Genomic DNA, 16,293 nt, shown 5'->3' with positions numbered 1-16,293 from the left:
AGAGAATACTAATTCACAACTTTTGTGTTTTTATAAAATTATTCTTCAAAAAAGCACTTACTTCAATAGCGAATATCTTTATGAAGGAGCAAAGTAAGAAACTTTTCCGGTAGATTTTCAGAATGCTTAAACAATTATCTATGGTAAAAATGTCCTCAGATTTTGAATAAAATTACTCCTTAATGGTTTAAAATCGATTTGAAAAGTTGTTACTTTGTCAAAAATCAAGTTTTAAAAACGCTTAATTTGATGACGTCATCAAGTGATGATGATGAAGATAAATTATTTTTTGATATAATGTAAACTAAAGTATAAACAATTATCTTCAAAACCTGTGGTTCGAAATGACTGTATCTTTTATACTTTTGAATCTACGGACACTTAAATGTAGGCTACAATTGACTTCAAAAGCGTCTATACATACATATATTAATATGTAATGTAAGGTTGCCGGATCGATACCCGCCATCAGCAAAACCAACCCTGGTGATTTGAGCCATACTGATGAGTCCTAATAGGACGAAACACTGTGTCTATGGATATATTAATATATATATATATACTTCACGACAATCTGTTGTAAAACAGGGGTTCCAGAAAACCCACTTCCCGATACTCCTGAAACATGAAATTTTTTTAACAGTCGATTTGGACAAGGTCTAGACGCCCTGCAAAGTTTCAGATCTCTAACTCAATTTTAACATGGTTTTTAAGGCACCTGAATATGGCGATTTTGGGTTTTTTACCTAATTTCGTATAACATGCTGGCGCGTATTTTGCGCAAATTTCTTAAAAACCTCCACATAACTATTTCTTATTCCTGTCATCTTTAACATTGAATTAGAATGTTTTGAACTTAAATATACCTGCTGAACTACTTTCGATGAGTCTTAATGCCTGAAAAACAATAAAGGGGATATACTATTACTAGTATAGGGGGTAAATAGTATTGTGAATATAAGGGCGACGGTAATGCTTGCCAGCATTGTGATCAAGCGCGAGCGTATGTCCAATTTCGGGTAATTTAATATTTACAGTACCAAGTACTTACTGTAAGATTGTATTTGAACCTTACCAAGATCACGGAGATAAAGCCATCTTCTGGTTCATTATATATATATGTATATTTTGGTTCAGCGCTCCTTTTCTCTGTACACTGTATAATAACAAAATAAAACACTTTATTCCAAACGTAGGCAACAATCATAATATGATTAATTTTGTAACTAAAATTGCAATAAATTACAATTACAACAGCAGCATGCCCGGAGTGGACACGAATCTGGGCAACGCCAGCTAGCGCCGCACTTTTAAAGTGGGATCTGAGTACGTGCAAACATCACGCGACGTCACGTGTTCACGTGACGTCACGATGTCAGATATATGACGTCATTCAGTACAAATTCCCACACATCTGATCAACAATTCACAGTAATAAACCATACTAAATAATGTAAGGTATAAGTCTAAAGAATGCGAGGAATTCATGGGCCACTATTCTAGTTTTCACACATTTATAACTATTTCTATGGAAAATCAAAACATCCCATGGCCTTTACGATTCCGATTATTAACGACTGATTAGACACAAATTTACCGAAATTACCAGTTCGGTACTCTACTTTTTAATTACCCCGAATGAAACGAAAATTACCGCGTAATCGACACTGACCATTAGTACTAAATCTAGAACGTAGTTTAAGAGCTAAACAGTTAGTCTACTTACTCGTAGTATTTTTAAGGTATTATTCATCAAACCTAAATAATTAAATTATCTCGAAGATGTAAAAACTAATGTCGGGGAAACTTTCTACAACCTTCTCTTTTCATTTAGAATATATAGACATAGTCGTACAAAACACAAATAAGAAATCTATCATATATTTCGACGCAAGAAAAAAACAACAATACAACTACACAACATATTTTACAACAATGTTGTTGATAACTGTTGTCTCAGGTCGTTGAAAACAAATATATAAGGATATATGAATATCGTTACTCGGACAAATTTTGTCCCTTCATTGAAAGCAGAGATGATTGTTGCCAAGGCAACAGGTGACAAAGACAACAATATCACGTGACCCACACAAATACATTCCACGCCCCGCGTTTAATCAACATTTCTACTCCCGATCCTATAATTAACTGATAATAATCAAATTATCCCTAATTATCATGTCGGGCAACAAGTTTTCAGTTTTGCTCGGTAGAATAACAGCTTTGACTTTGAGCGGTGTTAAGCTTAGCTATAGTCAAACCTAAAAAGGATGACAAATCTCCAATTTGCTCTTTATCTAGATTTCAGGGTTATTTTACCGAAACTACAGCCCCAGGATTTCATGACTTCTCAGACTATCGTTCTTGAAATTCCTATCTTACATGATCGGACCCGAATCTCTACCCAGACCATTCATTCAGTTCACAACTCTTTCAGCTAACTCCCACCGACCAATGATTAATCAGTCAGTAATTATCCCCTTTAAGGACTAATTAGTACCAATTAGCAGATTAATAAGGGTCTCTAGGGGAGCCATTTCTTTGTCTTCCACTAAGTTAAATTCTTGGGAGAAGAGCACGTAGTGGTGAAATAGAGTGTTCAGGTGTGGTACTAACTCGAAATTTATCACCTGAAAATAAATTATTTATTATTTAAGGTTATTTAATTAATCATTAATTGGTTACAATTTTAAAATTGTCTCAAGGTTATTTTTAATAAACGAGTTGCTCTCACGAGAATATTTAATCGTGTGTCATAAGAATTCTTCGCATCAATTATTCTAGAAACTATATAACTGAAGAAATCGCTTGATTACATAGCTAATGAATTACTAATTATTCATCCAATTTGTTAATTAATTAAATGGTACTTACGTCTTGAAAGTGGGAGTAATATATGTGAGCTATTATATGAAAAAAGAATCTGAACATTTTCCTCACAGTGTCTTTAAACGTAGGAGGGAACTGATTACCTGAGAGCAAATCACCAATTAGTTAATTAATTAGTTAATTAATTAATCAATTTACATAACTTTGAAAATTATATATTTTTCAAGAAAAACATAGGTCAACGATTTGAGGAGGACAGAAAGATAACTAATAATTAATAACTAACTAATTAATAATAATCAACACTCACCATATTTGGTAGGAAAGACATTTTCGTCTTTGATTTGTTTCTCCGTCCAGCTCATGACCATTTCAATATAAGTCGGAGCCGTGGGTCGCATTTTCTTGTTTCGCTCACTAACCCAATAAAATATACTGAAAATAGGAGGGGTCAGCTTAACGAGCATGTCAAATGACTTGGTCGTTTAAACTTTTAAAGTGATTCTACCTTACCCTTATATTTTACATTCTAATCTTGAATAACAAGAACTTTTTGACGCTCTTCCCCCTAATCGTTTTAAATAGTATTAAAGTAAGTTAAAAGTAATTAAATCATAATAAAGTAAGTTAAAAGGTAATTAAATAATAATAAGGTAAGTTAAAAGGTAATTAAATAATAATAAAGTAAGTTATAAGACCCAACTTACAGATTCTGTCCGCCAGACATGACAGGACAATTCTCCGCTGTACAAAACTCTGTCAGGCAGTTCGTTATTAGCTGCAGATTGTCGTATAACTTAATCGCTGCGAGGTGAGGTGGCATTAGTCATGACATTAAATTGTCAACTATATAATTCGCCAAATTAATGATGTACGTGGGAAGAATGGTCTTGATAATACAAGACTCAAGAGTGCTAATCAGAAACTCACTGTGAGTAGCGATCCATTCTTCCTCTTCTACGCCCTTTGGTAACTGTACGTAAGTCTTAAGATCGTCTCTGTGGAGCTTGCATGTCACGTGTCGATCCTGAGTTAATTCGCTAATTAGTCAACCAATTAAATAATAATACAATTAACAATTTAGAAGGTAAGTTGATTAAGCTTGAACACACGTTGAATATGTGTGACCGAGTGATGGCTAGGGAATCGTTTATCCTGAAAATTTAATTTCATTCAGTAAATTAATTAACTTGATTGATAAATTAAATTGTTAATTGTAAGCAAACCTGCAAGCAAAGTTTCTCTTTTTCTCCATTCCTGTTCGGCGCATCTTCAGTCGTTTTCTTCCGTTTTCTGAAAAATATCCTCATTAGAAATGGCAGTCCAATTATAAACTATTTTAATTCACTGAAAGGTAGGATTAGCTTATCACACTTAATTGATAAAGAACAATGATAACAATGACGACCCCACTTGTTGGGATTGTTTACAAATGAAAGGTTCAACAAATCGTTTATCAGTAGTACGATTCCCGGTTCAAAGTTTACAACGAATCTAATTACAAAAACAGTAACTAATTTTAGGGATGATTTCACTTCGGATACGAATACCGCCTATCAGTAAGTAATTATGGTCATATTAAAGAGTCGTTAGGGTTAGAAGATAGTCGTTGGAATCCGTCCAAGTTATAATTAAGAAAATAAATCATGAGGGAGGGGTTATATATTCTACAACCTCTATATCATTAAACATAGTATAAATTAATTAGTTATTTAAAAACGTAAGACCTAAACTTACGATAGGCCGTAGATGAGGTATGGAAAAGTTGGCCAGTATAATCATTTTGTTGTCAATGAATCTATAAATCAAATAACGAGCTGAAGTCAAGAGAGAAGATGACATGAAGATTTGAGTGATATCTGTGTTCTGATTGTCAGGTGGTGCAATGTGAAAAACTGTTTTTTTTTCTGGACAGTCAGGAGCGAATGGCCTAGTGTTTAGATCAATGTTTTAGTTTGACTACTAAAAAACAAAGCTAAACTTTATACCTTGTGAATGACAATTGAACATATTTAAAAAAATTGTGAATTTTATCAATGATGCCATGCTTACAAAACAAAGGCGAGGAAATTTCTATTATATATTAAAATAATAATAATAGTAAATTAATAATATACTACCGCTGTAGTAATTAAAGTTATAATTGGCTCAAATTGATTTTTTAAAACCTCAGAAATACATACTTTAAACATCTAACGAAGAAAGATAAAGGGGTCTGAAGAAGAATGTTGAAGAGGAATGTCGAGGAGGAATGAAAACTAACCGTGTGTCTCAAAATCACTAAGAACAAAATGCGGAGGAGAAAACATAAAATATTGAACGACTTATCCGCGTGTCAACTATTCCTAATATTATAATACGTAATTCATAACAAGAATTCACGGTTGTCTCCAGCGAGACTAGGTGAAGCTAATGAAAAAGTCAAGCGACACAGTTGGAGTAGACGCTGCCAAATATTTTCAGTATGCGGCATATCACATGATCTGTACCACGTGATATCCATCAACCAATAGGGACGCTCTATTTGATCAAACGATAACAGGGTCTGATTTTAACCAAGCGAGGAAATTCAGCTAATCCGTCCACGTGTTTAGTGGAATCAGTAACCGATAACATCCCTAATACATTTCTACCGGAGAGTCTGCCCTAGTTTCCGAATGTCTCCTCTGGAGATAAGGAGACCACAGACACTGATCTGCAGGCGGATCTGACATCACGTGATCGGACAACTTGTCACGTGACAATCTGATCAGGTCACGTGGTTTCCTTGCAGAGTCACGTGACTCACACTCTGCCCTACTTCAATCAAAACATCACACAGTTATGCCAAGAGATCCACTGTTGAACAGGCGCAGATTCGTTTGCTTTCTCATCAAAGCGATAATAATCTTCATCATTTCCCCCACCATATCCATCAAACAACAGCGATTATAATTTGGCGGTTCAGGTTAAGTTGCCCACCTGTTTTCAGTTAAGTTCAGCCGGGTTATGAGACACAAAGACAGGTGGTTTCTGTCAACAGTTTTAGAGCAAGTTGGCGTTTCATTTAGCGTTAAACCTGATAAAAATAGCAGGAGAGTACTTTATCCAATACCTAACCCTTATACTTTATATAGGCAGCACTGCAACCCTTGGATGGATCCGTCCTGGAATGATGGTGATACAGAGTTGGACAGAGGGCTGACAGCCGGCACTTTGAGTCGGTAGGAGAATTCTGTGGAATATTCAGAAAATCAGAATATTCTAAAAATATATTTTCCAAACCAGGATCAAGCCGGAAAGCCACCAAATCATTGAGAAGGGAGGTATTGGGTACACATTTTTAAGGTGGTAATCTCAAGGAAAGTCTCCACTCTCTGTTTCTAATGAACTCGTGCCCGCACATGTGCCACAGAATTACTATCGCTAATAGGACAGAGGAAGTACGAGGTGTATTATAAAGGAGCAGGTCGATATTAATATACCTTAAAAACCTCCTCACTAGGTCACGCTCACGACGACCATTCTTCAGAATTCAACATCTATTGGACTTCTTGCATCGCACCCAACAAATCTTGGGGTTTCCAAAAGGTGGTGTGATATCGCGCTAAAATCTTCTGATAAACCGCCGGAGGAAAACGATTTCGTATTTGAAGCAGGCTTATTAGCGCTTCGATGTTGAAGATCCAGACTAAAATCTTCAAATTTACACCGTTATCCAGACTAACGAGATTAGATTGTTCGTGATAAACGGGAGGGTGGGGAGGGGGGGCCTTCACCTAATAGTCAGGGGGTCTCTGAGTGAGGTGATATCGGACTGAAAACTTATGACACGTCTCTCAACAAAATGGGTGTGTGTTTTAGTTTACGGAGTAAACAACGACAATAAAGTTGGCAGTATCGCTTATTTGTAGGTTCCGTAGTATTATATTCCCATTGCCTGATGTAGTATCCTTTTCAACTGATGCCAAGGGTACGTGAAAGCGAGGAAACGTCGTACTACGCTTCCAAAACAATTCACTCGGAAAAAGCTGGGAAACTACTACAACCTCAGAAGATACAAGATATCATCTAGGTAACTTAACTATAAGATATTATCTCTAACAACATATCATCTAATTAAAGAGATTACTGGCAGAAGCCCCAATAACAATAATAACCATTGCATGGTCACAAGTCACGACTTCTCTCATATTTCAAGGAGGGTGTTGCTGGCCTAAGGAACTGCTTATTTTGTTAGTGACTAGTGGTGACTGGTGAGCCGTTAGTAATAGTCAATGGAATTCATCAGAAATCTATTTTAGGATCATAATTTTGTGGATCATTATTTCATCCAACGGTTTAGGTCAGCTGAGCAGCAAACAGGAAATGTTAACGTAAGAACGGATCAAAATTATGACTGAAACTTTTGCAGTTCAAAACGAAGAGAAATACTTGCTTTACTTTAGAGAGAATTGGAGAGATAAATCAATCAACACAAGATTGAACTGGAACGTACGATTCCATTAGAATGTACAATGAGCAATTAAAATAAGATTGGGTATTGAAATTGAAACTAAGACGACATGTAAATTGTCACTGAAACAACATTGTGACGTGGACAAAAGAATGTGAAACATTGAAACTGAAAGCATGTCTCCTATCAACAAATCCCAGTTTATAAAGAAACCGAAAGCTGTTAAACGATGATTGACGTAGGTGCATTATAAAGGAGTAGGTGTTCTATTATAAAAGCAAGGAATGTCAAGTAGGTGCGAAGTAGGCGAGCAAGCAGCCCACCCACTTCTACCACACCGTCAAAATACTTCTACCACATCGCCAGAATTCCTTCCACCATCTCAGACTCAACCCAAACACCAATCTAAAAATAGATTTCTACAAGTTTGTCCTGGTAGCGCTCTGCAGTCTGCACGAGTGTTATCTGACCAGGTTACCAAGTTACCAAGTCACCAAGTAACCAGGTAACCAGGTAACCAGGTAACCAGGTAACCAGGTAACCAGGTAACCAGGTAACCAGGTAACCAGGTAACCAGGTAACCAGGTAGCTCTGCACATAGCAAGTGGAGGAGGAGGAAGAGGAGGAGTTTGTCCTGGTAGCGCTCTGTAACCAGGTAACCAGGTAACCAGCCAGGTAACCAGGTAACCAGGTAACCAGGTAACCAGGTAACCAGGTAGCTCTGCACATAGCAAGTGGAGGAGGAGGAGGAAGAGGAGGAGGAGGAAGAGGAGGAGTTTGTTCTGGTAGCTCTGCACAAGTGTTATGTAGAGTGTACAGAAATAGAGCTCTACAGTTGACAGGGGTGAGAAAAACAGTGAAAATATAATATAGCAGTGAGAATGTTATATGATAAAACATGCACACACGAGCATGAGACGGCTGCTGTTGAAGCCCTGCCCAGGTATATTAGTAGTGCCCAGGTCCGATACTATTACTCAAAATGTGGGCCTGACATTACCGAATAAGGGCCGGAGATATCGATTCTACTGACTTTAGTGGGCCTTCTATCGCTGAACAAGGGCCGGAGATATCGAATCTACTGACTTTAGCGGGCCTTCTATCGCTGAATAAGGGCCGGAGATATCGAATCTACTGACTTTAGTGGGCCTTCTATCGCTGAACAAGGGCCGGAGATATCGGATCTACTGACTTTAGTGGGCCTTCTATCGCTGAACAAGGGCCGGAGATATCGAATCTACTGACTTTAGTGGGCCTTCTATCGCTGAACAAGGGCCGGAGATATCGAATCTACTGACTTTAGTGGGCCTTCTATCGCTGAATAAGGGCCGGAGATATCGAATCTACTGACTTTAGCGGGCCTTCTATCGCTGAACAAGGGCCGGAGATATCGAATCTACTGACTTTAGTGGGCCTTCTATCGCTGAATAAGGGCCGGAGATATCGAATCTACTGACTTTAGTGGGCCTTCTATCGCTGAACAAGGGCCGGAGATATCGAATCTACTGACTTTAGTGGGCCTTCTATCGCTGAATAAGGGCCGGAGATATCGAATCTACTGACTTTAGTGGGCCTTCTATCGCTGAACAAGGGCCGGAGATATCGAATCTACTTACTTTAGTGGGCCTTCTATCGCTGAACAAGGGCCGGAGATATCGAATCTACTTACTTTAGTGGGCCTTCTATCGCTGAACAAGGGCCGGAGATATCGAATCTACTGACTTTAGCGGGCCTTCTATCGCTGAATAAGGGCCGGAGATATCGAATCTACTGACTTTAGTGGGCCTTCTATCGCTGAATAAGGGCCGGAGATATCGAATCTACTGACTTTAGTGGGCCTTCTATCGCTGAATAAGGGCCGGAGATATCGATTCTACTGACTTTAGTGGGCCTTCTATCGCTGAACAAGGGCCGGAGATATCGATTCTACTGACTTTAGTGGGCCTTCTATCACTGAACAAGGGCCGGAGATATCGAATCTACTGACTTTAGTGGGCCTTCTATCGCTGAACAAGGGCCGGAGATATCGAATCTACTGACTTTAGTGGGCCTTCTATCGCTGAATAAGGGCCGGAGATATCGAATCTACTTACTTTAGTGGGCCTTCTATCGCTGAACAAGGGCCGGAGATATCGAATCTACTGACTTTAGCGGGCCTTCTATCGCTGAATAAGGGCCGGAGATATCGAATCTACTGACTTTAGTGGGCCTTCTATCGCTGAACAAGGGCCGGAGATATCGAATCTACTTACTTTAGTGGGCCTTCTATCGCTGAACAAGGGCCGGAGATATCGAATCTACTGACTTTAGCGGGCCTTCTATCGCTGAATAAGGGCCGGAGATATCGAATCTACTGACTTTAGTGGGCCTTCTATCGCTGAACAAGGGCCGGAGATATCGAATCTACTGACTTTAGCGGGCCTTCTATCGCTGAATAAGGGCCGGAGATATCGAATCTACTGACTTTAGCGGGCCTTCTATCGCTGAATAAGGGCCGGAGATATCGAATCTACTGACTTTAGTGGGCCTTCTATCGCTGAACAAGGGCCGGAGATATCGAATCTACTTACTTTAGTGGGCCTTCTATCGCTGAACAAGGGCCGGAGATATCGAATCTACTGACTTTAGCGGGCCTTCTATCGCTGAATAAGGGCCGGAGATATCGAATCTACTTACTTTAGTGGGCCTTCTATCGCTGAATAAGGGCCGGAGATATCGAATCTACTTACTTTAGTGGGCCTTCTATCGCTGAACAAGGGCCGGAGATATCGAATCTACTGACTTTAGCGGGCCTTCTATCGCTGAATAAGGGCCGGAGATATCGAATCTACTTACTTTAGTGGGCCTTCTATCGCTGAATAAGGGCCGGAGATATCGAATCTACTTACTTTAGTGGGCCTTCTATCGCTGAACAAGGGCCGTAGTGACATGCGTAACCTGCCAACACTACCCTGTTAAATACAGTACTGGTATACTAATACTTTCACTGATCCTAGAGCCGGCCTCTGATAAAGACATTATCTTACTACAAATAGCTAACAGATAATTTTACTTGTGTTATAAAATAACTGTTAAGTTTGGTGCTATTAGGGCTTCTTTCTTGGAAATTGTCAACAAATACATTGTACATAGTGAGCTTCTAGACTACTGGTTGTTCTGTCATGTCACGTACACAGAATGAGCTGCTAGAAATGTCTAGTTCCAATTGTTTTCTAAAACCACGTACACTACAGTAGAGTAGCAGTATAGAGTTTCATTTCATGGAAGTGAACCGTAACGGAAGAGAAAATCAGGCACTGGAATTTTGATAATTGGGATAATTCATCTAGATAAGGTATTATGTAGGTATCAGAGAGAATTAGAAGCGAATGCGACGCAGTGAGCCATGCTAGTACAGAGGAATTATACTGTGAGGTGAGACAGGTGATCAAATTGGGAACAGTTCCAGAGAAAATCATAATAAAACAGCAAACGTGATGTATGGTATGAGGCGACGTTTTCGTGGAATCAGCTCCAAAGAGACTGATAGTCTCACTTGTAGTAGTATAGCCTGATTAAGGGATGACGTGCCTGGTTACATGGTTACCTGGTTACCTGGTTACCTGGTTACACGGTTACCTGGTTACCTGGTTACCTGGTTACCTGGTTACCTGATCACACGACAAGTGAGACTGTATACCCTGATTAAGGGGTGAAGTGCACATGAAATTAGATGAGCAGAATGGACCGTTATTCCAAGGAATGAACAGTCAATTGTTCATTGTTTTTCTGGTATGCGGAAAATTATATCCAGTAGAAAACAAAGCTTATACCGCTCATAATATTCGTTATTATTATTAGGAATTTGATTTTAGGATCGTTCAATTATCAAAATGTAACGGATTCAGTGTTAACTTTAGTGCTCCTTGTAAGGATTTTCATTCGAATTTTCCGTGGAAAAACCTTAATACGCATGACACCTTTGTCAGCGAGAATTGTGTAAGATATCAGAAAAATACAGGAGGAAAAGAAATAAACTGTATTAAAAACAACGTGCATAGTAGCTGATGAAAAGTACGATATAAGAAGACTGTACGAAATAAGAGACTGTACGAAATAAGAGACTGTACGAAATAAGAGACTGTACGAAATAAGAGACTGTACGAAATAAGAAGACTGTGCGAAATAAGAGGACTGTGAAAATAAGTAATATTATAGAAAAACTCAAACTCAATCTATCAGGTCATGAAAATCATGCAAGATCACAGCTACTTGATGTACAGATATCGAGCAGTGAGTTGTTGAGGCTATGGAATCATGATATGTCTGATATAATGAGTTGTTTATTACACATGTAACACGTGATGCCCATATAAGGAGATCCAGTGTAACACGTGATGCCCATATAAGGAGATCCAGTGTAACACGTGATGCCCATATAAGGGGATCTAGTGTAACACAGGCGTTTTGTGTGTTAGAATGTGGTATTTTGACATGTATCAGTTGTAGTACAAGGTGCATCTAATTAAACAAGAAAGCTGTAAAAAGTAGCTTTTAGTGTGTTACCATGGTTACTGTGTTACTTTTATATTAGTGTATCCTTGAGAAGAGCATAAAACTGTTACAAATTTAAAATACAAATTTGGTTCAACTACAAACAATAAACATGGTAAACGAGAGACACGAAGTGAAACATGATAAAGATAGCTATAGCTGATTTCAGACTAAACCACATATATTTCTGATTGGTTGGTTTGTGTCACGTGGTGTGAGTACTGTGTTCTGATTGGTTGGTTTCTGTCACGTGATGTGAGTGCTGTGCCGCCACAACACCAGTGCTTGGCTTATAGATCACCTGCCAAATCAACATAATGTGAAGTGTGAAAGAGAAAGTGTAATGGTAATTATACAAGTAAAGCAGCGTAATATTTCTAGTTTCACTGCCCGTTGTACTTGTGTATCTTCGGTTTCCCAAGGTGTCCAGTCTACTTAGTAGTTGGCGAGACAAATAACAGCCAAAATATACATTCAATAACAAACGGCTGTTATTTACATGAGGGAGATGATCCTCGTACGGTAACCATGGTAACTATGGTAACACACACACACCCAGTATCAGATATATTAGTAGTGTTATTATACCATATTCTGATATTCTAATATTCACACCAACACTACCATTGTTTGTTTGAATAATATCTGAACCGCATAAATTACGTGCCACGTACGCAGAGATACGAGGTATATTTCTGTAGAATACATACAGAGTGATCTGATTGGCTGGTTTGTGTCACGTGGTGTGAGTGCTGTGTTCTGATTGGTTGGTTTGTGTCACGTGGTGTGAGTGATGTGTTCTGATTGGCTGGTTTGAGAGGTATATTTCACTGACCAGTGACCGCCAGGTAATAATATCTTGTGACGGTTCTTGGAGAGTGACAGCCGCCAAAGCAGATTGACTGCGCTCTCAACCTGATTGGAGATCCGACACGTCTGCAAATCAGAACCGCCACAACTCAAGTGAGACAGGAAACTGTTGTTGTGAACCGGTTAAACTGGTCGCGTGGCTTTCGTTAGAAGTTGTGCAGAACCCTGCTAAACACTTCCAGAAGGTTCGAGATTTAGGTATTATAAACGCTGAGTAAATTTTTTCGAATGATTTATTTCCGGATTATGATTTAACCTGAACATCTCCATTGAAGCGAGCTGTGCAAAAAGTTGTGCCCTAGAAAATTACCTTGAGTAGAGTGGAGAAACGCAGTGATAATTTAGGGTAAGTGTATCATGTTACTCAATATTGTGTGTTTACATTAACGGAGCACGTACACTGTACAGTAAGTGAAAGTAATAATGTTAACAGTTAATATTATGAAGGAGTAATGTAAGACGTGATGCCCATATAAGAAGATTTAGTGTATAACTATAAGTTTAATGTTTTACTTAAATTATTAAAGTGTTAAAATGTTGTAGATGTCAAAGGGATAAAATGCAGAAATTACAGTCAAGTTGATCAATTACAGGGGGATAACGCTATTGAAGCCAGGCAATATCGTTTGACAGTTTGATGTATCTCAAATGTTTAATGTGCAATGTGTGTGTGTTAACAAATCGATCTGAACGAATGACTAAGCTAAATTTATGTGTAAACGTCGTGTATTTATAGAATACATTATCTAAAATTTATCCGCAGTATGGGTTGAATATCCGGTCTCAACTGGATATATAAACTGGGTATAACTGGGTATAAACAGTTAATATTATGAAGGAGTTAAACTGCGGATAACTGGGTATAACTGAGGTTTTGTGAGGTTTATTGTGAACGAACGATTATCATACGATAATTTTAACTAAGTGCAACGCATAGTGTTTAAGAATAATATGCACATATATTATTATGTATGCTCATATATTAGCGAATACCGGACATCCGGGTTACCGACTTATTATATCATCATAAGTTATTCAAGTATTGCTGGAATGCCCAATAAGAAGTTGACAAAAACTCCGTGAAACAGTTAATATTATGAAGGAGTTATCAGAGAGGAGTGAGCGAGGATAGGTTGCATGTAGGGGCGTGCAAAATGGATGCAGGGGTTTAAACTTGGAATGGAAGCAATATAGTCGGAATATAACCAAAGTATGTGGAACATATGGAAAATATGACTGGTTATTGATGGATTTGTTGACAGATAGGTAATACCGAAGAGATTCCTGGGTCAAACGGAAATGTAGGTACAATATGCATAAACCAAGTTAAGTGTACAACTATTAACAGTGTTTACATCTTTTGAATAAAATACATAATAATCATAATCATCCGATCACCGAACACTGAAATAGCAGTCCCGGTGATAACAGAAAAATAGATAACAGAAAAATTGTAACTACAAATTAATAAAAGGGACAAGCTTCCCAAAGGCGAAACAAAGAAATATGAGCTCACAAAGGGAGCATAATGATTAACTGGGCAACAAGCTACAATTATACACAGCAATGCCACGTGATGCCCATATAAGGAGGTCTAGTGTATACAGTGTATAGGCCTCGTTCTGGTGCTGTCAATATATTTATAATCACCGTTAAAGGCCACTACTTGGTAATGATCAATACAATAAGTACATAGGCACTCCCAAGTGTTACATCGTGTAGTATTGTAGTGAGGAAACAAGAAAGAGAAAGTGATATCTGTACATTGATAGTGACTGTGTGGTGCAACAGGTGATATATTATAATTGTTTGTTTGTTTGTTTGGGGACTGGTTTGTAAGCCAGCCAATGTTTACGAATATAATATTAATAACTTTATTACATAATCATAAATATATATCATAAATAGATCAAATCTGAAACACAAATTTGCACGCAGTTAATAAATTTATTAAAAAAAAAGAAAATGAAAAAAAAAAGGGTTTATTGATAAAAACAAAATATGGAGCACTCTGTGCTTCCAACAGCCTTTCAGACTCGCGCTAAGTTTGTTAGGGACTGATTTAGGATATCGTAGATATTGCTATGCCATGCCATTAGTTTGGATATGTAGTGTTTGTGATTGTTGAAATCAATTAATTACGGTTTGTGCTGATAGGAAAATAGTGATAGTGGGGAATGTGGCAGTGTAAATATGGACCTGGAATTTAGGTTGTGTGGCTTATCCATTAATATTAGTTGCCGCTAGTCTGTGATCAGTTTGTTCTAGTTTTTTTTGTGTGCAAATATACATTCATAGTTTATTTTTGTAATATCATATAATATATAGTACTTAATAATAACCATATGACTAATAACTGATTTACTAATTAACTAATTAACTAATTCACTAAACTGATATAATGACCGTTGTGTCCAGTAACTTTCAGACACGTTGTGACCTTCTTAGGCCTGGAATATTATGTAATAAGAAACTGGGCCACGTGTCATCGTCATTTTCACTCTGCAGGTTCAAGAGCATGCGTTTTGTAGCCGATTTAAAAAGGTTTATGGAAAAAAGTGTGGGTAGGGTGCTTACATTTGCATTTACAGCATAAATTGAGAGTAAAGGTCCTTTGAAGAACATCGAAGATCTGAAATGTGTGGTGTTGTACTCGGCTAACCAGGATGCTGCAGTCACGTGATCTGAGTTTGCAGTGGGTGCATTTTCTGGGATAGTCATACAGATTTGTTGAGGGACTGAGCTGCGGAAATGTTTGATTCGGTGCATGAGAATTAGTGTGTTTTTTACAATAACACTGTGCACTGTGAGTATACCATTGTTATTGAAAAATTGTTTTGTGTGTTCTGGCAGTCGACCGTCTTTGTAAAAGTAATTAATGTGACCTGGCATTACTGCCCTAATACCCTGTTTTTGTCGTGAGAAGAGTGATTCAATGTGATTTTTTGCTGCAAACCCCCATACAATTGAACAGAAGTTTAAATGCGATTGAACAAAACTTTGATATATCTGTAGCCTTATTTGAATCGATAGGTGACGTTTTATTTTATACATAATTCCTACATACCGCATCATTTTTGATCTAACAGCTGCTATATGCTTAGACCATGTTAGTTTATCATCCATTATAACGCCAAGGAACCGTGCTTCCCTTTTACGTTCTAATTGTGTGTCTGCAATATGAATATTTGGAGTATTATCAGTATTTCTAACACCGAAAAGCATATAGCAGGTCTTTTTTAGATTAAGTGCAAGTCCATTACAGTCAACCCAGCGTACAAACTCGTGGGAGAATTGGTTGAATTTTTGTATAACATCGTTTGCATTTTTGCCTTTTATTATGATATTTGCATCATCAGCGTAGAGTATAAACTTTATCATACTGTTGATATTTGGCATATCATTGATGTAGATTAGGAATAACAAAGGTCCCATAATACTGCCCTGTGGAACTCCGTATGTAATAGGTTTAAGAGCTGATTTAATACCATTCAAACATACATATTGCTGACGTGTGCTCAGGTAGGATTTAAACCATTGCAAAGCTTGCCCACGGATTCCATAGTGCTGGAGTTTGTCAATCAATACATCATGAGACAAAACGTCAAAAGCTTTACTAAAGTCGA

General features: G+C 37.9%; 1 protein-coding gene across 6 annotated transcripts in view; it reads right to left on the bottom strand.

Annotated features, from left to right (window-relative positions):
- Window positions 1–1,797: 1,797 nt before the first annotated feature.
- The window catches only part of LOC134814240 (uncharacterized), a 324,724-nt gene continuing 310,228 nt past the window's right edge, over window positions 1,798–16,293 (bottom strand). For all 6 annotated transcript variants that reach the window (XM_063822319.1, XM_063822318.1, XM_063822317.1 and 3 more), the window contains exons 2-7: window positions 4,056–4,122; window positions 3,760–3,856; window positions 3,537–3,633; window positions 3,140–3,264; window positions 2,875–2,972; window positions 1,798–2,630 (exon numbers count right to left, since the gene is read on the bottom strand). In XM_063822319.1, coding sequence (XP_063678389.1) covers window positions 2,490–2,630; window positions 2,875–2,972; window positions 3,140–3,264; window positions 3,537–3,633; window positions 3,760–3,856; window positions 4,056–4,122 — 625 coding nt within the window. In that variant the 3' untranslated portion in view covers window positions 1,798–2,489. The remainder of the gene's footprint in view (window positions 2,631–2,874; window positions 2,973–3,139; window positions 3,265–3,536; window positions 3,634–3,759; window positions 3,857–4,055; window positions 4,123–16,293) is intronic.

The sequence above is a fragment of the Bolinopsis microptera genome, chromosome 4 (genome assembly GCF_026151205.1).
Source record: "Bolinopsis microptera isolate Bmic1 chromosome 4, MBARI_Bmic_1.0, whole genome shotgun sequence".
In the NCBI taxonomy this organism is placed as follows: domain Eukaryota; kingdom Metazoa; phylum Ctenophora; class Tentaculata; order Lobata; family Bolinopsidae; genus Bolinopsis; species Bolinopsis microptera.
The sequence above is the reverse complement of the archived record's forward strand: the minus strand, read 5'-3'. Positions and strand labels throughout refer to the sequence as shown.